This window comes from Protomyctophum parallelum, assembly GCF_964188405.1.
Source record: "Protomyctophum parallelum genome assembly, chromosome: 16".
Classification (NCBI taxonomy): domain Eukaryota; kingdom Metazoa; phylum Chordata; class Actinopteri; order Myctophiformes; family Myctophidae; genus Protomyctophum; species Protomyctophum parallelum.
Window position 1 is genome coordinate 35823811 of NC_139711.1, and position 26030 is coordinate 35849840.

The 26030-nt window shown below is 44.9% G+C and overlaps 1 protein-coding gene across 3 annotated transcripts in view; it reads right to left on the minus strand.

The window, feature by feature from the left end:
* pcdh1b (protocadherin 1b) overlaps window positions 1–23292 on the minus strand; it is a 280262-nt gene extending 256970 nt beyond the window's left edge. Inside the window, exons 1-3 of one of the 3 annotated variants that reach the window (XM_083785273.1) lie at window positions 22506–23292; window positions 5862–6698; window positions 937–3132 (exon numbers count right to left, since the gene is read on the minus strand). In XM_083785273.1, the coding sequence (XP_083641399.1) occupies window positions 937–3132; window positions 5862–6698 (3033 nt within the window). In that variant the 5' untranslated portion in view covers window positions 22506–23292. Of the gene's footprint in view, window positions 1–936; window positions 3133–5861; window positions 6699–20716; window positions 20863–22505 lie in introns of those variants that run through there. The other 2 variants (XM_083785272.1, XM_083785274.1) reach the window with 2 other exon arrangements.
* Between the last annotated feature and the right edge of the window lie 2738 nt (window positions 23293–26030).

The window sequence follows — 26030 nt, forward strand, 5'->3', positions numbered from 1 at the left end:
ACCGACATGGAAAGCTCATTATGAGCACACCCCTGACGACCCCCCATGTATGTACATTAAATACAGCAAGGCACTCTGTGTATAAGCGAAACGGGGGACTCTGGAATTACCTGCCATTAATCTGTGCAAACAATTGACTTAAGCTCTGGCAAATGAAGACAGCATAATGAAGTCATTTTTCAACCGACCTGTCGGTATTGAGGAGGGGTGCTTAGAAACTGCCGACAGAGATTGGGCTTTTTTTTTCCTTTTTAATTTTGTTTTCTCTTCTCCCTCCACTCTTTGGCTCTCTAAGCTGAAATTAACTTAAATTAGTTTTGAAAACACTCCATAGTGCCATTCAGCCAGTCTTTTCCCAGCCATAGGTAGCCAAGATACAATAATAACGTCTGAGGAATTCACATTTGTTCTTTGTCACACTCAAACAAGTTCTTAGGAGGCAGATAAATCCCAAGTCAGCTCTGTAGCGCAACACATTCAGGCTTAATGAAGATGTGAGGCTGTAAACTCACTCACGAAAAAGAGTATATTTTTTTCTTTCATAAAAATGAAAAAACATTAACTTCCTTCATTCAAACCAGTGTCAAAAAGGTTAACCATAAATTAAATAAAACAGAAAATTGTGTACACCCTTCATGTGATTTTGCCTTAAGTCCATTATTTAAAAAAATAAAAAATAAAACATTTAAAAAACGAAAATTTCAACAGAAACAAAGTGGAAATTTTTAAATGGAGAAAGGCCAACCTGTGGTTGTGAATGGTGACACCAAGATGTGCTGTGTCACATAACCCCCACAAAAAAGAAGAAAAGGGAATCAGTGCAGCTTTGGTAGTGGTGGATCTGGTGCAAAACTCAGTCTCTGGTGATTACCACACCCTGTTGGTCCACATGATGTTCCTGTCGTACCCTGCAGTGTTTACAAAGTAGTCGCCTACCTGTTTGCTGCTGCTGTATTTCGGCGGGTTGGCCTTGTAGCTGTAATCCGAATATTGGTCTGAGGCTGAGCCTGTCGAGCCGTTGTCGCCCGTGCCCACAAAGGTGTTGGTGGCGGGAAGGTCCTGCACAGCTTGGTGCTTCTTGGAGGCCGAGGGGGACTGAGGCTGCAGCTGGATGGAGGGCAGGGGGGAGTTGGAACGATAGTGTCTGCCGAGGTCAGGGCTCCCTGGGGGGTAATTCAAGGGGAGGTGGATTCGGGGGCTGTCATTGACATTGTCATTGATGAGGTTGAACTTGAGACCCTTCTGCAGGCTCGCCTCCTCGTCCTCCTCCTCTAGAGGCTTGGCAGGTTTGGGAGCTTTACCCTTCTTGCTCTTCTTCCCCTTACCATTTTTGGGCCCTTGTTTGGGCGCATACAAGTCTTTGTTCTCCTTTTTTCCAGCCTGGTAACCACTCTTGGTGTCTTTTTGCAGGCGATGTCGGATGACCACGACAACTACGATGACCATGATGACCCCCGCGATACCCGCTAAGCTGCCATAGAGGATGTTGCTGCGCTGGGCGAGGGCGTAGTTGGGGTCACCAGCAATGTCCCTGTCCAGGGGGGTGTAGAGGCTGTGGCCCACCAGGGACTCAATGAAGGTGACATTGCCGATTGTGTCATTGACAAAGATGTGGACCAGGGCAGTGGTGTGGCGAGGTGGTTTGCCTTTATCAGTGACCTTCACTACCAGGCGGTGGAGGCCGTTGTGCTTGCGGGTGAATTCCTGAGCCAGCGTAATTTCCCCACTGCTGGGTGAGATGTGGAACAAATCGTAAGGGTTGCCACCGGTGATGCTGTAGACCAGCTCAGCGTTGGGGCCCGAGTCTAGGTCCTCTGCCTCTACCACCTCCACCTGGGTTTCAGGGGCAGTGACAGGCGTCAGGTATTTGTATGTGGAATTGGACGGCTTGGTGACATACGGGGCATTGTCGTTCTCATCCAGAACATTGATGGTTACACCCACGTAGGAGGATCTGGGCGGGTCCCCGGAGTCCACGGCCCTGAGGCGGAAGGTATAAGTGCTCTCCTTCTCCCGGTCAAAGGAGATGCTAGAGAGGATGGTGCCAGTACCATTCTGTATCATGAACTTGCCATTGTCTGGTTCGACGAAAAGTCGAACGTGGGCATTCTCGCCTTTATCAGCATCGGTGACGGTAACCACGCCAACAGGGTTGAGTGGAACCATGTTCTCAATGACTGAAAAGCTGTAGCCACTCAGCATGAATTTCGGATCGTTGTCATTCCGGTCCAGAACATTGATCACCACTGTGGCAGTGCCCGTCTTACTGGGAAGTCCCTTGTCAGCAGCGGCCACATGGAACTGGTAGCGCTCCGTTTCCTCACGGTCCAGGAGGTTCTTCACTCGCACTTCCCCAGAGTTAGAGTCAATCTCGAAAAGCTTTGTGGCCTGGGGTTCAATGATGCTGTATACAAGTTCTGCATTGGTGCCGCTGTCTGCATCACTGGCCAGAACATCCAGGACCTTATCTCCCGGTTGGTTTCCCTCTGCAAAGTCCACCTCCAGCATATTTGGAGAAAAGCTGGGCGTGTTGTCGTTCATGTCAGTGACTTGGACCTTGAGAGAGTTGGTGCTGGACAGGGCTGGGTTGCCAGAATCTACAGCGACGATCTCAATCCGGTAATCCTTCACCCGCTCAAAATCCAGCAGGGTGGTGGTCTGCAGGAAGTACTTCCGCTTGCGGTCGTTTGCCGATGGGCTGGCAGGCCGCAGCTGAAATGGGACATCGCCAGCCACGACACATGTGACTACTGCATTCTCCCCCTCGTCACGATCTGAGACTTGCACCAGTGCCACTGGTGTGCCAATAGGCATGTCCTCAGATATGTTGGCCACGCCGTCCTGGTGTGTAACTAAGCCAATGCCGCGGATCTCGATGGCTGGCGCATTGTCATTCTGGTCCCTGATATTGATAGTCACTAGAACCTTGGAGCTCTTCGAGGTAGGGCCACGGTCCTTGGCAACGACAAAGAATCTGAGGAAGTTCTCGTCTTCACGGTCCACCAAGCCCTTGACGTAGATGATGCCCGTTGAGCGATCAATGCGGAGCAGCCTCTGGACGGTTTCAGAGGCCTGGTGCAAGCTGTAGTCAATCTCTCCATTGGTGCCGGTGTCTGCATCATTGGCTCTGACCTGCAAGTACAGAACAATTGTATGTTTCAATTTACCCACAGGGAAAAATGTTACTGGATATGACAAAAAAACATTTGTATATTATATTATAATATATGTTTTCACCTAGCCATATTTCTGGCATGTCACGATGTTACTTAATATAATGTAATGTTTTTTTTTTTATTGATTGTGGTTGATTGAAGTCGTTAACAGGTAATAACTAATATGTAATTATATATTTTTTTCATGTGCAAGTTCTTGCTGTGTGACACAATGCACACACCCACACAAACATTTGATTGTCAAATGGATCATTGGTATCTAATGGGCAGATGAGTGAGTGTTAATGTTCTTTTAATTATCTAATGCACTTGATCCTCTAAAGCCCATTAGGAAGAAGCTTATGTGACATTCAAGACAGGGAGTTTTGCCTTTTGCAAAAAGGACTTTATTAACAATACAAACTAGAAAATGCTGTTCCTCATCTACTCTAATGATGATGTATTGACCCACATGGGGTCAGAGCCCCTCCCTCCCAGTCTTCCTATTTGTTGACCCACATGACGTCATAGCCGGCCCCGGGAATAATTACATGCCCACAATTATTGAGGATGTTCAGGCAGTAGGTAGCACATATAGTCATCACTGTATCATCGTGTCTTTTCATAGTGTGATACATATAGGCTTACCACACATTTCCAAAAGATAAATATGTGTCTGGGTGTCAATAGGGTGATCAGTCACATGGGAGAGACTCTGGAGTAGACCCGCTGGTCCTTTACATGAGCGGTTTTCAACATTTCATTCGTCAACATATTTATACTTAGAATATAGTTATTGTTCAAGATTTTGTACACTATTCCATGCTGTATTAATTCTTATTTAGGAGCGATAACAGGCAAATATTGACCAAAATAACAATTATTCTGCTTCTCTAATATTGTGTAGACTATTGTGTAGATATTGTGTAGACGTAAAATGAAACCAAATGGGTCCATTTGGTTTCATTTTACGCTCTCAAGAGTTAAAGGTCTATAAAGGGCCATTTGGTTACCAACTCTCCATCATTCAGCTGGGGACCACCTGGAACCCCCTCAAGGACCACTGGTTGAAAACCACTGCTTTACATAGAAAGAAGCCAGCTAAAGTGGTTCTAGAATTTAGTACGGACGCTTCCTGGGCGTCTCCCTAGGGAAGTACGCTGGGAACAGGCCATGGCAGACGGGCCATATGGGGGGTTACATCTCCATGCCGGTGAATGCACTCATTGGCTCATGTGGCCCGGGAAAGTTACGTCTGAAAGACTCTGCTGGAACAGTTAGTTACCTCTGTGACGCGACTCAGTGATGGAGGAATGGATGGATATTTGTCAATATTCATGTGCAATTACAGATATTGTTGTGGTTGATTCAAATGCAAATAGTGGTCAATGGTGTGGTGGTGTTAAGTGGACATGGGCATAGAAATGATGCATTCAGATTGTATGCAGGATGTGTTGTGCAAAGGCTGTAATCTGTCAGAACACTATTCACCACAAGAATATGTTTTTATGGCTTTAGACATCGTCACACAAACAGCACTATATCACTGAGTGAAGCCCGGCCATCCTTCCTTTGAGGCAGGCATGCCTTAATCTGAGTGAGTCATGAGATTATCCATGGAGCTTATTGCTTTTATTGCTCTAAATGTGACTCATTCAATTTCTGAAACACGGAGAATTCACTTAACTTAACATGCATTTTGAATAGTGACCCTTTAAAGGCAGACTGTAGACTACTCAAGTGACACTTGTGACCTACTTATGTTGTCAAATTAGACCAGTTTCTCTTGCGCCATTAGCTCACAACTGCTTCCTATATAAATTAGAAATGGAGGAGAAGACGATTGACTTGCTCTTTGAAAACAATTCAATCAGACAGACTACTTGTTGACTAAGAGATTAACAGTATTTATTGCAATTTTATGCCTGGACACTTGCCTCAAATTGCCCCTGGAACATTGCCAACTCAATGGCTCACCTAATCATAGCGGCGGCCGTGCATGCGCTCAGGAATTCAATATGCAATTCTCGGAACCTGTCAATAATTCACTTGTGTTTTGTAACGTCTGGTGTTTAAAGTGACACTGGAGGAAAGGAAATCAATTGACAGTGGAGATTATTATTTGAATCTCAGTGTTGCCTTAACCTTAAACCCCCACTTGTTTTGGATCAGTGCCCAGGGACTGGTGGGAAAATGAGTTGCCTAATGAAACAAGGGTGTTTGTCATGCACTGTGGGAGGCTGGAGTGTTCTTGAGGTACTAGTCCCCTCACTTCCTCAGTCTAAACAGCTTCCAATTAGTGGTCTGCAAAGCCATGAGAAACTCCAACCACAAACATCGTACCAATATATTTTACATACGTGTCTATAGTATACATAGTAGTAGATAGGGAATTGGTATAATTTAATTGGTGTCAATTTAGATGTCCTATCATTTGATGGTTGCCAATGTATGTCCTTCACAGAGAGAGACCAGAGCACAGTATAGTGCAGCACTCTCCCAGCAGTTCTGGGATTCAGTGTCTTGCTCAAGGGCACTTCGTATATATATATATATATATATATAAGAATAGGCTTATGTGGTTAAAAAAGAAAAGAGGTCCCATAGCACATAGTAGGAAATAGGACAAGGTAGGACATATGCGCCCGAGTGTGTGCGTGTGTGCACGTGCGTGCGCGTGTGTGTGTGAGTGAACATGTGTCGCACCTGCAGTACAGAGTGTCCCATAGGACTGTTCTCTAGTAACTCTGCCTCGTAGAGGCTGCGCTCAAACTTTGGTGCGTTGTCATTCTGATCCGTTACGGTGACCCTCAAAAGGGCGCTGCTGGCCCGCTGCTGCGGAGAGCCTCCATCCACCACACGGATGTTCAGGTCGTACAAGTCCTTCATCTCACGGTCCAGGTTGCCCATGACGACGAGCTGTGGCAGTTTTTCCCCAGAATCGTCGGCGACCTGCAGGCTGAAGAGCTGGTTGGCATCAGGCCCCGTGTTCAGGAAGTACTCGTTCACACCATTAATCCCAGAGTCCTTGTCACTGGCCATGGGGATGGCGAAAAGCGCGCCGATGTGGGTATTCTCCGGGATGGACAGGGTGAGGATGGGAGAGGCGAACTGCGGCGTGTTGTCATTTATGTCTAGCACTTCGATGCGGCCCTCGATCAACCGCGGGCCTGTGCCGAGGCCCTTGATCATGTCTGTGATGGACACCTCAAACTCCAGGAAGCACTTGTCACCCTCAAACAGATTGCGGCAGTCCCTCAGCGTCTCGCGGTCGATGGGGATCTCCGTGGTGTAGATTTCCCCCGTCTTGCCGTCCACCCGGAGGTACGGCGTGCCCACCTCCAGCTTGTACAGGTGGCCCGAGTCAGGCAGGCCCTCGTCTGCTGCCAGGCTGCCGATGAGGGTGTTGGGCGGCTGCTCCTCTGGGATTCGGTACAGGATGTCGGTGGGAGCAGCTCCACAGAGTACAAGCAGGACGGCTGCCAGCAGCAGCCTCACCTCCCACCTTAGAGCCATCTCTCTACCCGACTGGCACAGCAGCATCTGTACGGGAGACATCAAATTACAAACAAAAGCTGATTACCAAAAGGCCCACTCATCTTTCATACAGGGTCAAGGCAATGCCAAAAAACCTTTTAAAGAGAGTGTGTTTCCTAAGCGATTTACGACAGCAGTCTTTTCTCTTTTTGATTATTGTAATATCCTCTATATACAGGCCTATATCTGGGCAGGGCTCTAAATATGTCCCAAACAATTATTTGTTGAAGACTTCGGACTAAAGCGTTTTAAACCAGGTCTAATGTACCGGAATTGACTTAAGCTTGTCATTCTGCCAGGTACTTTATTTAAAGAGCCTTAAATACACTAAGGACCGGTTACACAAGATCTGATGTAACTTCCTCTTGAACCTACGCATCAGCCCTACATGAGAGTTCTGGGAAGGATGTTACCAGGAATGTAGACATGCATGTCATGGTGTTTAAAGCAGCCCTTTGTTTAAATATGACTTCTGGTTGTCATTCTATTGTCTCTACATATAAGTAAACAAATAGTGTAATCATTTTTTGGGAATCTTTTAAAACAAACCCTCTGTTTAAATGGACAACAAACAGATTTGAATATCAGGCCAAATCAAATCCACAGTGTTTTCCTATTCCAATGAAATCTGGCCTAGCGCTCTAAGCCATAATCAAGGACTAATTTTACCACACAGGCTAATTTAAACAAGGCCGCTTTGCTTTTTTTTTTTAACCCAGGCAGTCCATTAATAATTATGGCTCCATTTCAGTGCTGGGGCTTTGATCTGTTCTTGTAGTTTGTAGCCACTTCTCTTCCTCCGCTCTCTCCTCGTTCTGCCTTTTCCCCTGGTGGCGGTTCATTCTAGCACGTAGATTTGTGTTCTGCGAAAGTCTGCCTTTGCTACGCGGGGAATACGGCAGGTCTCGGAGGTTAATCGGCAGAGTTTCTTACAGTATGTCCTTGTTTTGGAAGGGATGCCTCCTCCTCCACTACAACTCCCCCCCCCCCCCCATCCCTCTCTCTCGTTCCTCACTACCCACCCACCCCCACCTCTCCAGTATGGAACTAGGAGCAGGCTCAGCAGTTGAAGACAGAAGGACATAAGGCTGTCTGGCCGCCTATGTGTATCATACTAGCTACTGCAACATTGACTAGTTATTGTATGTGCTTGGACGTGTATAGGATGACTACGGTGTGTGTGTGTGTGTGTTCTGAAAACTGAAAAGATAAGAGCAGGTGAACAGCCTTTATTTTCTGAGTCAGCTACTTCCCCTGGTGTCTGACAGAGGACTATTTAATTAGAGCGAGAGAGAGAGAGAAAGAGACAGAGAGAGAGAGAGAGGGAGAGAGAGGATAAGAGAAGGGAGCTGAAAGAACCTCCATGTCATGTACTTATTGCTACGCATACCTCAATTCAAGGACACACACACACACACACACACACACACACACACACACACACACACACACACACAACTGGGTCGCTTTAACAATCCCTGCATGAGCCACACTGAGAAAAGCTGCTGAGAGAAGGAAGCAAAAAATAAATAATTTAAAAAAAGAATCTCTGCTTTTGATGTAGTAAGGTCAGAGTCATGCTACTTTGATGTTGCCCGTTGTGCTAATTGCACATCTCACATCTGTGGAATTAGGCCTCTACATCTTTCTTTATTTAATTCCTTCCTCTCTCTCGCCCTCTCCCTCGCGGCTCCCTATCGGTAATGATGATCAGTGGCTGAGACAGTGAGACCCTGTCCCACAGTGGGGGACACGACTACCACAATGTCACGTGAAAACAAAAGACAAGAAACAGCAACGAGGAAGAAAAGAAGAATTGTGAAATGAGTGAGCAGTGTCCCAGAGGGGACATACATCCATTGTTTGTTCACAATAATGCTGGAGCTGTGAAATATCACACACACACCTGAGCCTGGATGAGTGTAAGCATGTGAGCAAGCGTACATACTCAAGTTGCTTTCCCTCTCTCACACTCACACTCTCACACACACACACACACACACACTCTCTCTCTCTCTCTCTCTGACATATGGGCTACTCCAAATGCACAGCCTGCTGAGTGCTAATACAACCAGTGAAAAACCACCACACTAATGAGTTTCATACAGAACAGAGCTGAAATAAATCTATGACCAGAGAGAAGAGCGAGAGAGAGAGAGAGAGAGAGACAGCCAGGAAAGGGATAGATAGCCTGGACGTGCATACGAAAGCAACAGAGGAAAATAATGGGTTGAGGAAGGGATCTCCAAATAGGCTTGTAGAAAGAAACCACGATTCTGTGCTATTGGGTTACAACTTGGACCGGGCTGAGCCGGCTCAATCGAACTTTGCAACGTTCGCCACGGAAACTCTCTCGCTTTAGCTTGCTCAGTGGTGGCTCTCATGGCTGAAGTTTGCTTTAGACGGCGCCCCTCCGCCCCTACACCCCTCTGTCTATGGGGAGAATTGCATGGTAATATGTATTGATTTGGGGTTTTTCTAGTAGTGTATGTACGGAATTGCCAATCCATGTAATTTCACCGTGTTTGGGTGAGCCTGGGTTGAAAGAAACTAGAGAATTAGAGAGAGGTAGACCGTAGTGGAGCAGATTAGAGAGAGAGATAAAAAAAAAGTAAACTAGAAAAAGTGCCCTTCCGGGCACAGGTCTCCACCAGGTTATCCACAGATCCGTGCAGTTAGAGGTAAAAACACTTTTCGGCCAGTTATAGCGCCACCTTGAGGCTGAGTTGAAATTGTTCATGTGGCATTTCGTCCTCGGCCTAGTGGGAATGTGGGTGCACAATTTCACAGAAATCACGCGATGTGTTCATGATTTGCAGCATTTTGTTTGAAACTGAGCACTCCTGTGAACTTTGGAAGCCAATCTTAACCAATCAGGATGGAGTCTGATAAATGTGAAAGACCCGTTTCGTTGAATGGCTCTAGAGAGACTGTGTACCAATTTGCGTGATGTTTGGACAAAATCTGTAGGTGTACTGTGCAAAAACTTGTTTTGCACAAAGCGGCCTCCTGGTGGCGCTATAACAGGCCGTTCTGGAAAGTTTGGGGCAGAGGTTCATCGTTGGCATCCAGGGAGTGTGTGTGCAAAATATGGCATCGACCGGGTTAACGGTGGCCGTTTTGCACAAAGCGGCCTCCTGGTGGCGCTATAACAGGCCGTTCTGGAAAGTTTGGGGCAGAGGTTCATCGTTGGCATCCAGGGAGTGTGTGTGCAAAATATGGCATCGACCGGGTTAACGGTGGCCGAGATTAGCTGTTCACGGACACACGGACGGACACACAAACGGACGGACGGAGTGCAAAACATACTCTCCCCACATGCCTTCGGCCTGGTGGAGACAATAAAACAAGAAAGTGTGTGTGTGTGTGTGGGGGGGGGGGGGGGGACTGAATAGAAAAGGGAAAAGGCAGGTAGACTGCAAAATAGCAAGAGGAAGGTGGAGGGAGATAAATAGAAGAGAGAAAGCGAGCCACTGGTTCCGGAATGCAGTCTAATTGTGGGTGCACAGTGACAGCTCCTCTGCTCCCCACTGCTAACGGACGTGCATGAGACTAATTAGAGAGCACGCGTGAATGTGCGGTGCATGCAAGCGTGAGTGCGCATCCATGCTGTGTGTGCGTGCGATGTCGATGTAGAACAAAAAAAGGGGGAGCGGCGGGGGGAGGTCCCTTTTTTTCCCTCTTACAAGTGCAAATAGTTGAGCTCTGTGCCCAGAGATCCACCTCTGTGGGCCTCGGTGCACGCACGCACGCACGCACGCACGCACGCACGCACGCACGCACGCACACACACACACACACACACACACACACACACACACACACACACACACACACACACACACACACACACACACACACACACACACACACACACACACACACACACACACACACACACACACACACACACACACACACACACACACACACACACACACACACACACACACACACACACACACACACACACACACACACACACACACACACACACACACACACACACACACACACACACACACACACACACACACACACACACACACACACACACACACACACACACACACACACACACACACACACACACACACACACACACACACACACACACACACACACACACACACACACACACACACACACACACACACACACACACACACACCACTGACCCGGGAGAGAACCTAGACAGTCACTACACCATGACTGACGTCTGGCCAGGTCCGCTTTGGAGCCGCCTATAATCACAACAGAGCTCAGTGTGTTCACTAAATTACTCCACGTTTCTCTGTTTGCGTTGTTCTGTGCCACTGTGAGAACATCCCAATAAGATCCACTAACATGGGCCCTAGCCAACTGCTCTATCGAATGACTGATCGTTTTACCAATGGGTGAGCTCCTGTTCTCCCTGTTCTGTGTGTCTTTACACGTAGTGTGGAACTTTAAGCTGTCATTGTGACCTCTGCACCAATGTCACCAAGACACATTCCGACACAGTCAAATGCAGTGTTAAAGCTACAATTTGTCTTTTTTTTGTGTGAATAAAGTGTAGATTAAACTGTATGTGGGGTGTTTTTTCAAAGGGGGCCACATTAAAAAATATTAAAACACCCAAGGGCCAACTACATCTCCTAACATAATTCACATATACATATGCATCGCATTTAAACAATTCTATTTAACTATCGTCATCAATATTTAATATCAATGGTTTATTTCAGCCATATGTCACATTACCAAATGTAACCATACAAGCAAGGTAAAAAACTAATACAAGGAACAAGGAACACTGACAAATGCCCATAGGGTAGCCGTTCATAATACAATTCAGGTATGAAGCTGTGGGCCATATCAAATTCATCCCAGGGCCGCATTTGGCCCGCGGGCCGCACTTTGGACACCCCTGGGTATGTTAATTAAATATAACTAACACATCTGCAGTGGTTGTGGTCGGTAGGAGCACTACTACGAGGTATTCCGTGAAGGTCTAACTAAGTGTTTGATTGATTGAATTCTTCCTGCGATATACAGAAAGGGCATATCAGCACTTCCATTATGTCAACACACTCAATGTCACTCAGGATAAAAACACAATAAAAGCCTGAGGCTTATTTCCATTGTGGTCCTCTAAAAACAATGGCCACAACATAAGAAAACTATACAGAACACGCACACAAAAACGAAACAGGCACCAGGCAATAGCAGCAGCATTAGTTTACCACCGAACAATCTATGTACTTTTACGTATTTACAATGAATCGTCCACCCAAAAACAGGCTTTCCATTACAACCCAAAAGTAGGAATGTCTGTGGATGCATGGGGAGTGTGGGTTGGAAGCCCGGTAGGACATAACAGTTAGGGATTGTCGGTTAAATTTAACAAGCACTTGCCACTAACAAATGGAACCAAATGGACTGGACCCTGGTGGGTCCATTTGGTTCCATTTATAAAACTCTCAAGATTTTTACTGGATAACATATGTTAGGAATGTTGTCTTGTTGTTTTTACTGATTAAAGTGACTTCAGTGACTTTGGGGATGAAATAAGACTATGAAAAGAATGTGATGCGGTCTCAACATTAATCTCACGGTGATTAAAGTCAACATTATTGAGTTATGGAGGCCTTAAATGTGTTTAACGTAATTAAATACAGCACGAACAGTTGGGCTTATAGACCATTTGGCGTGATATATGGTAGTCGTAGAGGTCTCTCTGTTTTGTAGGCATGTTAGTTGCTTGCTTGTATGTCCTAACATTTATTTACATGCGTTGAGGCCCCATATTGATGCTCTCTATACACAGTAAAATCCTCATACTGAACTTTGAGAGTGAACGAATGGAACCAAATGGGTCCATTTGGTTCCGTCAGAGAATAGGGCAGAGGTCTTGGGAGAGCATGGGAGCCTGGAGAGCCCGAGGGAAAAGCAAGCTAGTTCAGCACGTCCGTTCCCACACTCTGCACACTCCACTGGAACGTTCTCACCAGGCGGCAGGTTTGGTTGTGCGTGTGTGCGTGTGTTTGTGCGAACATGTATTATTTGTAAGGCCAATAGTTCACATACATGTACAAAAGCAAAGACAACAAGCTGGCTGGGGCTCGGCTTTCCAGGGGACTTATGCACTCTCTCGATTTTGTTTACTCTACTAGGAGAGAGGGGTATGTGTGTGTGGCCTGGAGATAGGGCATTGTCATGGAAATGTAGCCGTGTGTTATGTTCATCAGGGGTGGTGGCGGCCTTAATGATGCCAGCGTTAGCAAGACACTAGAGGCGTGAAGAAAGTGAAATCAGTGTCTAGCTGCCTGGTAGAATGCCCTCTTTTAAGTGTGAGGATAGAGAGGGAGAGACAGTTTGAATAATTGCAAGAGGAACGTGGGGGAGAGAGGTTAGGGAACAATGAGTGGGAGGGCTAAGCATGTGAGCAAGTGTGGTGGGGTGGGCCAAAGCCACCAAACACACTTAATTTGGTTAAGAAAGTACTGGAATTCTTGTGAGCACTTCTCGTATTCCTGTGAGCACTCAAAGAAGGTTCAGGATTTTATTACTGGTGAGGTGACCAAGGACCAAGCTGTCACAATTTAGGATTCCATTCCTTGTAGCACAGATCTACAAGCTCCTAAATGCATTGTGAGCTCATAGACTGGCTATAGTATTTCCCCATTTCCATTTTTTTTTATTTGTGGGAAATAAATTGTGAACTCAAAATAGTTATGTTTAGGGTATAGAATCTGCCTCTGTATTGGGAAAGTACTCATTACAAATTTGAATGCACACACACACACACACACACACACACACACACACACACACACACACACACACACACACACACACACACACACACACACACACACACACACACACACACACACACACACACACACACACACACACACACACACACACACACACACACACACACACACACACACACACACACACACACACACACACACACACGTTTGCAGAGTTGATTCCGCTGCGGTTTATCAACATTATTCAAGTGAAATGCATGACATTGGGCTAATATAGCTACCAATATGTATGACACGGATTTACCCAAGGAATAAAGGTTATACAGTATGTATTATCATCTGATCATCTATCGATGCAGTCACAGACAGTGTATGTGAGCACAGCTGTCCTGGGCTCTCATTGACTGTAATACAGGCCTTCTCAGGACGCAGTCACAACCCAGTTCATACTATATGATGTCCAGTCGCTTTTATCGGCACTGGATCTTCTCGCAGCTCCTTTCACACACAGCGAGCAAAACCTCTGCAATCACAGCGAGCAAAACCTCTTGCGTCAGATCGGGAGTGGTCAGCGAGCGCCAGAAATGCTCCCCGACAGCATAATTGGAGCAAATATCGTGCAGTGTTGTACAAGCCCTTAGGAGACACTCTTGTCCAGAGTTACTACATGTTCGAGATCTGAGTAAATGGCATGAACTCACTCAGTGACTCAACCACAGTGCATTGATAGTGGATTTTCAGTGAAGCTATTCGATTCCAAAATTGTATGTATGAAAATCAATCCATAGGTTTAATTCGATCATTTTGTTAAATGTATCATTGATGTAGATTTAATGCTTAATCTAAAGATAAAGACTTAAATGGGAAAATATGGTTATTTTATGACTTCTATCTAATACAAATGATCACACTCATGTGAAAGAACAAATATATGTTTAAGTTTAGAGATTAAAGAAAGCTGGAAGATAATTGTCATAGAGGAAAGAACAAGATCCTCCGAAACTAGCATGCAGATACATGTAGTCAAAGGGAAGCTGCCACTTATTCAATTAACAATGCCAATGGAACGTCAACAGATACTCTGGTCTCTCCCCCATCAGTCACCTATTGGTGGGGGATGGGAAGCAATCATGTCACTTGCCAAAAAAGAACCAACACCACATATCATCTTAGTTGATAGATTATGATCTTTTTGGCAAGCGACACCCTAGCACGATGGAATATAAAATTAAGCTTAAGCTCTACCGTGGCGTGACCAAATGAACACTTCCTCACTATCGCCGGTATTTTAAGTTTTCAAATATGTCAGCTGAGAGAGACTCAGAGTGAGAGAGACATCCTTCCCAGTTGATCCCACTGGAAACGGCATGCGGTCGGTGTAAAGTATTTATGAGCTGCTGTAACCTTGAAGAATTGATGTCTTGGATCTTTGCTTCCTTTGTTGGTATAGTCAACTCAACTCTATGTTGCACACACTGCATTCGCTCTCCGCTATTGATGCAACATTATAACCGATGCATTTTACAATAGTAACCCAACAGAGAGAATCCAATAGAGCTGAGCTAAGTGTTGCCAATTGTGCTTCTCCAGTTATGCCCAAGAGACAGTGTCTGGCTGATGTTCTGTGCGTGCGCACGTGTGTGTGTGTGCGCGCGCATGTGTGATCTTCAGCAGCATGCCTAATATGCTCTACACCTGAACTATCTTGTCCTCTGCACAATCCTCCCTGTACAGCAAATCCTGCACATAAAACCCAGTGTAAATCCCCATACTGTGTTTCATACAGTGTCATACGCCTCTACGCCCACCCACACTTAAGTTCTCTCACTCCCCATTTTTCTCCCCCATACATCTTTCCTTGATTTGCTTTCTCTCTCATCTGGTTATTTGCTAAGCTGAAGAAATTAATTGCCATTGCAAAACCATATATTATCAGTTATAATAAAATATACCGCCTAGCTTTCATTTCATTGGCTGCCTAGTAACCTCTCTCACCTGGCTTCACCTCACTGGCCCCAGGGCTATAGAAGATTCTGGGAAAATCGAAGCAGAGCTTGGCAGACAGTTAACACCAGCCCTCCAAGTAATGATGCCGACTGTTTTAAATATCCATCTATTAGACATACTCATTTAAATTTCACATTTAATTTCTGTTTGTTAGCACTTCATTTAAATGTTTTGTCACCATTATGTTAAACTAATACTAAACTAATCCTGTCCCGCACACACTCAATTGAACAAACTGGCTAATGAGCAATATAGTGGGTGGCTAATCATTCAAATTACAATGTCTGGCCTTCACCGTGCTGTATCGTCTGAAAGACTTCCAATTTGAGGTGAAACAGCAGGCCTGAGGTGGTCACGGGTGCAAGAGCTAAGTAACACTTGCATAACAAAACAGCATGACACTGGCTAACAAATCGCTCTCCATGGCAATGGCGCGTCATGACAACTGCAGCACGCTGTTTGTATATCAAGTCAGCACTTCAGTCAGGCCTATCGTTGGAATGGGCTAAAGGCGCACAGTGATGCAGGAGTCAAATTACACTGTGACATTTATGGAGGTTAAGAAGCATAAGCTAGTATCTGTGAGCCAGCAGAATGATCCAGTCTGTTGGTGTGTGTGGCGCGGCACGGCAGAATATTAAAGAGATAAGGAGATGGGAGAGAAGCAGAAGTAGAATAATGAAAAGGAAGGAGGAAGAAAAACAAAAGGTGAGAGGGAGAGTGGAGGACAGCATCTGTCCCTGGTTAGTCTTTAACCTTTGTGCCCGGCAGGACGAGTAGTGAGAGGCCTTTTAGCTGCTGGATGGATCCTGGGGCCAAGCCAGTTCTCACATCTCAAAGACATACAAATAAAACAGCGGCATATTGACTCTAGGCTACTGTTCTGATTGTAGCTTCTCCGGCAACAATATACTGATGAAGACTTGACGATTCCACCAACACAGGTTATTCTGCTTAGCTAAAAAAAATGAATATGCATTAAAAGCATAAGCGCAAACCTTTCACACTTGTGTATGCGATGTGCAAGAGCACAATGTTCGCTCACAACTAAAAACGGCATTTTAATTTGCATCCCCATCTACAAAAGGCTATACAATTACAAGGCTCTACAGTTCAGAGCTTATATAATCCACAGTAACAATTACAATCCATTTTCATCTGTTCCAGAACCAAAGCCAGTTTAATCTGCTAAAAATAACAGCGGACACCATATGTGAGAGTGGCACTCTATGCCACTCTCCTAAAATTGCACATTGCTCAGATACAATTGGGCAAGAGTAAAATGTGTTTGCGTGCACAGAGAATATACATTCAAGTAGAGCTCTTCATTTCCAAAGCCAAAAATGTAGTCATGACTGCTGGCTTTATAGGTTAAGGTTATAGAGACTCAAGGAGAGGGGAGGATTAAGAAGAAGAATGGAGGTGAGCAGGTTACAGAACCAGACAGTCGCCAACCCCTGGCCAGCCAAAGTCCTGCCAGCCCTTTTGTCAGGGACAATCAGTTCTATTCTCCATTTCCCGTCAATCCAACCACTGGGTAAATGGTGCATTTATATAGCGCCTTTATCCAAGGCGCTTTACAGAGATTGTGCATTACATTTACCCATTCACACACACATTCATACACCGATGGCAGCGGAAACCATGCAAGGCACCAACTAGCACATCAGGAGCAATTAGGGGTTCAGTGTCTTGCTCAAGGACACTTCGACAGTAACTCTGGGGGAGCCCGGGTTCGAACTGGCAACCTTACGGTTGCCATCCAGGCACTCTACCCCTGAGCCACCGCCGCCCCTCGACTGGGGGTGTGTGTGTGTGTGTGCGTGTGCGTGTGTCTAGTGCTCTGGGTGCTCTTGTCCATGGCTGCGTGCAGGATGGGTGGTCTCCTAGCCCCACTGCACAAAGGGGATTATTTTAATGATTTCATTCAGAGCAATTGTTTGGGCCAGATTACTACCCCCCAACCCCCCACACACAAAAAAGCAAACTGTTGCTGGTGACGGTCTGCCAGCCAGGGACACGCGCAAGTGACTAATTCCCGTGCCAGTTGCCGCGGGCTCCCCCGCGCCCACCCGTCTCCTCTTGCCGCGACCACAGGACAGACTGAATCAAATATGAATGACTGACTATCGTAAACGACCCAGAGACACCTTGCAGAGACGGTTTGTTTATTTTTGGACCACAATTCTTATATGAGACGATTTAAGATGACCCCATGTTATTCTCCATAGAGAAAACACTTCCGTGAACCTGGGGATGAGCAGTTGTGTCAGGACTTTGGCGCTGGCGCTATATACTAATAGTATAACGCTTTACAAACACATCAACCAGCACTGGACTTATATCTATATTATTATTATTATCATCATCAATATTATTTAGCGCTTGGAAGTTGTTGTGCCGCTTCAGCGTTGCCAGATTGCCTGGCAGCAATGCTGCGGATTAATTTTCTTCTCTCCGCTCGCGCTGAGAAAGGGGAGGCGGGTGGGCGCGGGGAGCGCACGGCAACTGGTAGGAGAACTAGTCACTCGCAGGACACACAAACACGGCCATGTTGAAGGAGCCAGAACATGCATGTGTATGTGTCATGTGCCTTCGTGTGCTGCCGAGCATGTGTTGAGACAGATACTGTGTCTCTCTGTATATATCCTGTGTGTGTGTGTGTGTGTGTGTGTGTGATAGTGTGTGTGTGTGTGTGTGTGTGTGTGCGTAGGGGTGGGGAGAATCTGACACAAAAGCCCAGCAGTAACACGGCAAGGGCCAAGCCATAGTACAAAATGACCATGGCATCTTTCTCTGGAGTCAACATGATGAGGGTGCACCTTAATACATACTAATACATCTAACCCAGAGCAACACGACAACAGAGCAGAGACCAGTTCAGCATCTCACTCGAGGACATGAGACAAATATGCTCGCAATGACAGAACATGAGACCAGATCCAGCAGAGGGAAGTCTCTCAATCCATAAAGTGCTCAATCACTCTGGCACCTAACATAACCGGTAATCTACTAACCACCCAGGCATTTATGACATGGCGTGTCAAAATTACACAGCAAATATCTAAAATAGCACAGGGTTTTACCCGCAGCCGAAGTGCAACTGACCAACGCGTCTTGCGTCTTAATAATACAGCAGCCAATCCCATCTTCTGGATATGAGGTCACACTGCATGGATTATCTGTCCCTCACGTACCTCAACACAAGACAGTGAAGAGGAAGGGGCCATTATGCTGGTCACAGGGAATAGTAAGCTGCCAATCACATGCTAGAGTAAAAAGTAGTCAGACAGTTAAGTGATGTGAGGCGATTCTACACAGTAAAATCGAGTATATTATCAACTCGGAGAATAAACCCTGTTATTTTTTTTTAAATAACTGATCTGCAAGCTCACAACGTGGAGCATTTCAAAATTACAAAAAAAAAAAACATTTTGCCTACCGGTATACTGACATGCCTAAAATAGGGACATCAGAGTTAGTGGTTAAATTATCGTCTTCAGTTCAGTTTCGTTTGCTGACTGAGTGACATACTGACCACTGCTCAGATTATTCAGTTACTGAGCGGGTAGATTAGTAGTAGATATGTCGACAGAAGACAGGCTATATCTATAGTATTGTTGTAATAACATACAGCAGTTCCCATGCGTTGTTACGACAAGCATCTGTGCAGACATTTGTCAGGGAAATAAGAGGAACTGTGTCACTGTGTCTGGTGGTAGTGGGTGTGTTATTGGGGAAATATGAGATCCTTCTTTATGCCATGTGGGTGAAAAACACAGCAATCACACAGCAGCGATACCAAGTAGCCCAGCTCGCATCCTCACCCACTCCGATATGGTCAAATCAACCACGCCACCAGTAGGTGGAGAAGTTGCACTCCACCACTTTCCTTCAAAACCCTATAATGTCGAGATGGAGCACAGAGTTCCATCTATCCGAAGCATACCGACATGAACAGGGTCCCAGTGATAGTGCTCCAACCAAAATGCTGTACTTTACAGTAAACTATACAGGCCCTTGCCTTTTATTGAGCATAATATCCAATGATGACAAATAGGGATTACCCCGGCACACACTAACACACGCCGGATGACAGATGGGACTTGCTTGCCGTCTGTATTAAAAGATGAGCCCTTTATCTATCAGGCGTCATGTCCTAATAATAAATCCACTTCAAAGCAGATTTATTACAGATGTTGCTGTGAATCAATTGTCAAACCTCGGTTTTACCTCTGGCCTGTAGCTTGTGTAGGTGATATTTTGCTGAGTAATGCTTGCTCCTTCTTGTTCTGCCTTTTATTGGCATTTATTGAACTCTTTATAACCCTTTGCTTGGGTATATCCCCGTTTGCTCCCATAAGAGTGAGAAGCCACTGCATTGGATGATGATGACAAACTTATGCAGCAACCAGTTGTAGGCTATTTGATTCTCCCCGCTGCTCTGCAACAGAGGCTAGTAGTACTAATCATAGTGATCCAATAGATGCCTGCATGCATTTCCTATTAAATAAAAAATAACAATGCGTGGGTGTAAAAAGGGATGGCATGTCTGTTCGGGAATGAATAGGCCTACATGAAATGAGCCTGTGACACAGAGGCTGAATAATGCAATGAAATCCTTTACTCTCTGTGGCTTCTGAATGTTCAGGCGGTCACAATGCATCAAATTAAAGCGACATTCCATACCCTGCCTGTCGCCATGGCTGAACTTAAAGTCAAATCAGGCCTTGAAACGACAACAATCGACACCCCCGCCCCCCTCAGAGAACCGGCAGTGCATAAGAGCTTGATAACTTCAATCGTACAAAAAAGCCATTTCAACCACTTCCACAATTTAAATGACAGTATTAACGACACCGCTACCTCAGATGCACAATTTTACGCAGAAACGTGCAGAACATCCAAACATTGCCAATAAGTTATCTGCTTTAACGTTGTCAATTTCCCTGGGTATAATCCGCACTGTAACGCCGACAGCTGACCGTGAACGTTTAGTTTTATGTGGTCAAATTGAACGGATATGCTTTCTAATGAAGCCAGACCCGGCAAAATGCCGTTTGAGACAGTCTGAGGAAGGCAGTGTTGTGAAATAAACAATCACTACATACACCTGTAGCCTCTAGTCTGGGTCGTTCAAATACGAGCCTAACTGAACCACAGACACGGCTGTTTCCCCCCCACTAAACGTTAGTATTTTATCTCACATGACAAGAGTTGCCGGCAGTTATATTAGGCTAGATGTACACAACTCACCCAGACTTTATTCCTTCGGTTTGATGGCCGCTTGGCTGATTGATTGGGCATGTGATGTTGTGGGGCGGAGAAAACGCACCTGCTTTTGATTGGGCCAAATTTGATTTGAGAAAATCTCTCCAAAGCTTATAATAACATATAATAATATCATTTAGACGTAAAAAGAAAACGTTAATAGCCCATCCTATAGTTTTATACCCTGTGATGATTTTACAGGTGATCTCTTATTTTACTGAATGATCACCAGGTAAATGAATTTGTGAGCTACAGTGCAGTGGCAGTTATGACATGTTTGTTAAATGAGCAAACATGTTAATGCATAATCGCACTTTTTTTTCCTTCTTTTTTTTATGTCGCATAGACAAGAAATTATAGCCAAATAGCCTATAGTTTTCCCCCACCCCTTTTAAAGAGAACCCCGAAAGACGGATGACCGGGGTCCGACATGGGTCGACGCACTGTACCCCGTATAGCCTACTTTCAGTGAGCTAATGGCTTTACGATATCCTCTCTTACTATCGGAACACGGGGAGAGTAGACGCTCTTTGAATATAAATACCCCGCTGAGCTCCCTTCCTCGTCCTCTCTCTCCTCATCCTGAATAGCAGGTTTTCTGCAACCAGAGACAACCAGAACGGGTGAGACCAGTAAAACCGGAATTCCCTGTGACAAGAGTGACAAGTTGACAACACGACCGCACCGATCACAGACATCACGACGACACTATAGCCACTATAGACTGTCAAACACCGTTTTAACCTACTTACCTCTCACAACTGTTCAAATACCAACCATCGTATTTGACAAAAAAAAATGTGAAAGGCTAAATGAAGGTTTTGATTGAAAGACAGCCACAGGTGCCGACATATCCTCGGGACATATATGTTCATTGCACATTGCAGCCAATGATGTTTTATTTATTTATTTGACTGATTGAGATGTTTGTATAGATTATTGTATTGTTGCTTTAAGTGTGCGTCAAATGAGCGATCATTTATGCCTGACGTCTCTGTATGGCACATTATCGTTGATGAAATTGAAAAGCCCACAGCCTAAATTCACATTCAAACGAATAAATTGTAGTGTCCTTTCATCATGCCTCAATATATGGACTGGCACTGCACACACACTCCTTAAAACCCATAAAGCGAGACATGCTATAGGCAATTTGGAGTGGGGGAAACGCGCATTGACCGAGACCGGGAGCTGCCTGCCGCGGGGGAAAGCGGTGTAATTTATGACAGATATGGTAAGGTAATTCCGAGGGTGGACAGGGTAAGTGCTCCGTCCCTCATTCAGAAATCAATACCGATGGTGTAAGGCAAAACATCTAACATCGGTAGCCATCAGTGCAAAGATCATGGGCTGAATAGAAACGGGCGCACACACCTTATGGTAGCCCTAGCTATCGCCAACAAGTGTTTATCCCATCGCGACCGCCGACCGCCCGGGATACTTGTATTGCTTTTACAGGTATATTCCCATCGATTGTGTTTAAGGCAGTCTACAATAGAACAGTCAAATTCTATTTTTGCACGCATTTTGTACGCTTAGTCCTGTGCGTAAAACGTTGATACCCAAGAGACTGGTTTGATTTGAAAATTAAGCAACCAGTGCCTGGCTTGTGCAGGGTGGCTGAAATTAAAGGCGCAAAAGCAGATATTATATAGCAATTTCATCAAAGCCCATTTGATATCCATATCCTATCACATTTGAGCCACGTCTGTGCGCGCCGGGTCATAAAGGAACAAGGCTGTGCGCCGCGAGTCGTGACATGGAAGTTTTGTACCTTAAATGGGTGATAACGGCTCAGTATCCCAGCTCCGAACGCTCCAACTGGGCCACAAGCTTCGATCTCTCTCCGCTCCCAAACGAATCCACTTCAGCCTTTCCAATAAACGGCCCACAATTAAAAATCCACAATGAAAAAATAAAAGCGCTCTCGTCCCCGCAAGGCAAATGAAACAATCCACTTGAACAGCCAGTGATAATTATTCCTTCAAATCCCACGGCGCTGCATGTTGGGATTTCAATAAGCTGAATATTCTTTTTTTCTTAGGGTTAGTCAAGTTTAAATATTTCGTTGATCAGAGCAGCGGCATTAAAGGACTGTCCTCTCTCGCCGCGGCTATGGCAAGGACCCAGTGGACTGGGACTCCCGTCCGGACCGGGTCTCTCTCTCACAGCATTATGTCTATAGGCTGATTCTCCACTACCATCAACCGCGCTGAAAATGACAGCATCCCCATCCTCCGGCAGAAGATTCACGAGTAGAATGTGTAGGCGATAACGGGTAAAATCACCAACATAGAACCTATGTCCATTTATAGTTGCCAGCGATTTGGTCCCCTGACAGCCACCCTCTCAGCAGTCTTGGTTGCAACAAACTCTGTCTGCCTCGGGTCCGCTCCACGGCTCACTTCATGCGGCTGTATGTATGGTGTGTGCATGTGTGTGACTGTGTGTGCATGAGAGTGATTCCAAACGATTGCGCTCGCCTCTCTCTCCCTTCCTCTCACCCTCCAAGCCTCTCTCAACCTCCCTCTCACAGTTTCGCTCGGTTTCTCCCTCCTCCCTCCCTCCCCCTGTATACAGTCCTACAGCCCATAGAATAGATAGACTATAACAAGTGGGCGGAGCGAATAGGCAACACAGCTATGGCTCTGCATGTGGATTTTTTTTGTTAGGCTACTGTTTACATACATTTAGACGCACACCAGGACAGGTCCACACACCAGACCAAATAAGAATGTGGTCACACACAGATAGCAAAAGTGCTGTTTACATATACATATCATATAAGAATGAATTCTTATAATAGTGTAATTTCACAAAAAGACAGCAATCACAACTTAGTTTTATAAACTAGTGTGTGTGTGTGTGTGTGTGTGTGTGTGTGTGTGTGTGTGTGTGTGTGTGTGTGTGTGTGTGTGTGTTTGTTTGTGTGTGTGTGTGTGTGGGGGGGGGGGGGGGATGGAGAGGGGTCATGGTAGGGTGAGTGGGTATCTCACCTAAGTGTAACATTGCAATTAAATGCTTAGAAAAGCCCAAGTTTATTTTTCTCACACTCACTCTCTCTCCTTTAATAGCATAGCATGTCTAGAAGACACAGTTGTTGATGATGGATACATAGCCAGGTAATTCAACTGCTTTATCTGGAAAATGTATGTTCTTGTCACACTACCAGGTTTGCGCTCTCTCTCTCTCTCTCTCCGCAAGTCCGCAACTGCTCTGATAGTGAGAGAAGGAGCCGAGCTGAGAGGCTCCTTCCTTCTCCTCGGCAGAGACGCAGCTCTCTCATGCTTTTATCGCCACCTGCAGGACTAAAGCGGGACATGTAGTAGGCGGTCGAGCTCAGGTGTGGTTTGTTGGCCAAACACCACACACATACCAAAATAAGGTAGGGATTTATTCTGCGATTGGAGTAAACACGAGTGCTGTGCTTGTGCTTGTTTTATTTGAATGCATCACATTTATTTTTTTCCTTTTTATATATATAATATTTTATAATGTTTTAATAACTTTTATGGAGTAATTTATATTTTCGTTTGTGGTTTATCCATAACTAATCATTCAAACTTCGATTAAAGAATGAAAACGTGATTCAAGTTCACAAAGTTAATTTGAGGGGGGGTATATATATAATAAACATTTTTAATAACAATTATACAAAAGACAACAATCCCATTAACTTCCATAGGCCTACTGTGCACATTTCAAATCATGTATACTTTGTTTGCATTATTTCAGACCATTTTCCAAAACATAGGCCTATACCGTACATTTATTCTACCAGTATGTTTTTAATCCAGCTCAGTGACCTTGTGGTCAGAGTGTCCGCCCTGAGACTGGGAGGTCAGGGGCTCGACCCCTGGTCGGGTGATACCAAAGACACTAAAAATGGGAACCAGTGCCTCCCTGTCTGGCACTCAGCATCAAGGGTTGGATTGGGGGTAAGTCCCTGCGACATACTAGCGTCATGTCCAGGGGGTGTACTTGTACATCAAGCTGCCTCACGCTACAGAAACAGGAGATAAGCTCCTGCCTCATGGCTTAGCAGTTGGCAAGGCTTACTTACGTTCTTCGATTGATAAAAACCTGTTGATTGATATAGCCAGTCCTTTTGGGCATAAACAATATGTTGAAGCGTAATTTAGCTTTGATAATGATGTAGTACGTTAGCGTGCATGTTCACATGCATGTTAATCCCTTTTGGTGTTTTAAACATTATGTTATAATTTAGCTATTGAAAAATAGCAGATCTACAAGCTCATAGTGCGCCACCGAGTGGCGCGCTACGAGCTTGTAGGTCTGCTATTTTTTTTTTATTGTTAAAATGTGGCGCAAATCATTGAATATATATTTCAGAGCGAAAAATTTTAACTAAAATATTTGCTTCTGGGGGGTCCCTGGAACTACATATTTTGAGATGGGGGTCCGTGGCCCAATAGAGATAATTCTGGGGGTCCTTGACATGAAAAAGGTTGAGCACAACTGACATAAAATGTCGTCAGGCCTAAATGGGTTAATGACGTGCACCTACTTGACCTGTATTCCATATGCTCAGTGTATGTTTCAGTCTCCTTTGTGTACAAGGGCAAGGCTTTATGCAGCAGAATGCATATGCAGTACATTGCAGTATAAGAGGCGATGCTAGTTAGGCTAAGTAATCAATAAACAAAAATATAGCTTGCTAAATGAACTTTCAATTTATATTCCTGTGATTGTCTAGGTCTATACTCTCTGATATTTGTGTTGCATTATATCATCTAGCCAATTACATTAATAAACATTGAGCCATTGAGTAATAAACATTGAGTCATAAAAAAACATGAAAATGTTTTGTTAATTCACAGACAGACAGACTCATTATATTTAACTGCCCCTGATGATGCATGTTTTACTTCTTCCTGAAGATATTTTGAAGCCTCCATTGTCTACACAGTTTCAAACCTATTTTGGCATGCGCAATTATTTTCTCAGCAATACAGACATAAACTCACATCTAAATTCACTTCATACACAAGCCAGAAATAAGTAAATAAACTTAACCTCTATCTCTTTGTGAGTGTTTGTAAGTCTTTCCTGAGGTCATATTCAGATATGTATTATTTGAGTAAGAAAGTAATGCCGAAGTGAACAACCCGCAGCACTCCACGTTAGAATAAAGTCCTTACGGTGCAAGGCTCAAATATACAAGTTGAAATGAAGAAAATGCCAGAAATCATTGTTTGTCCTTTTCATATGAATTTATTTACCTCTGGCGTTGATAACGAACGCGTTTCGGCCTGTGTGGCCTTCGTCAGTGTTATGA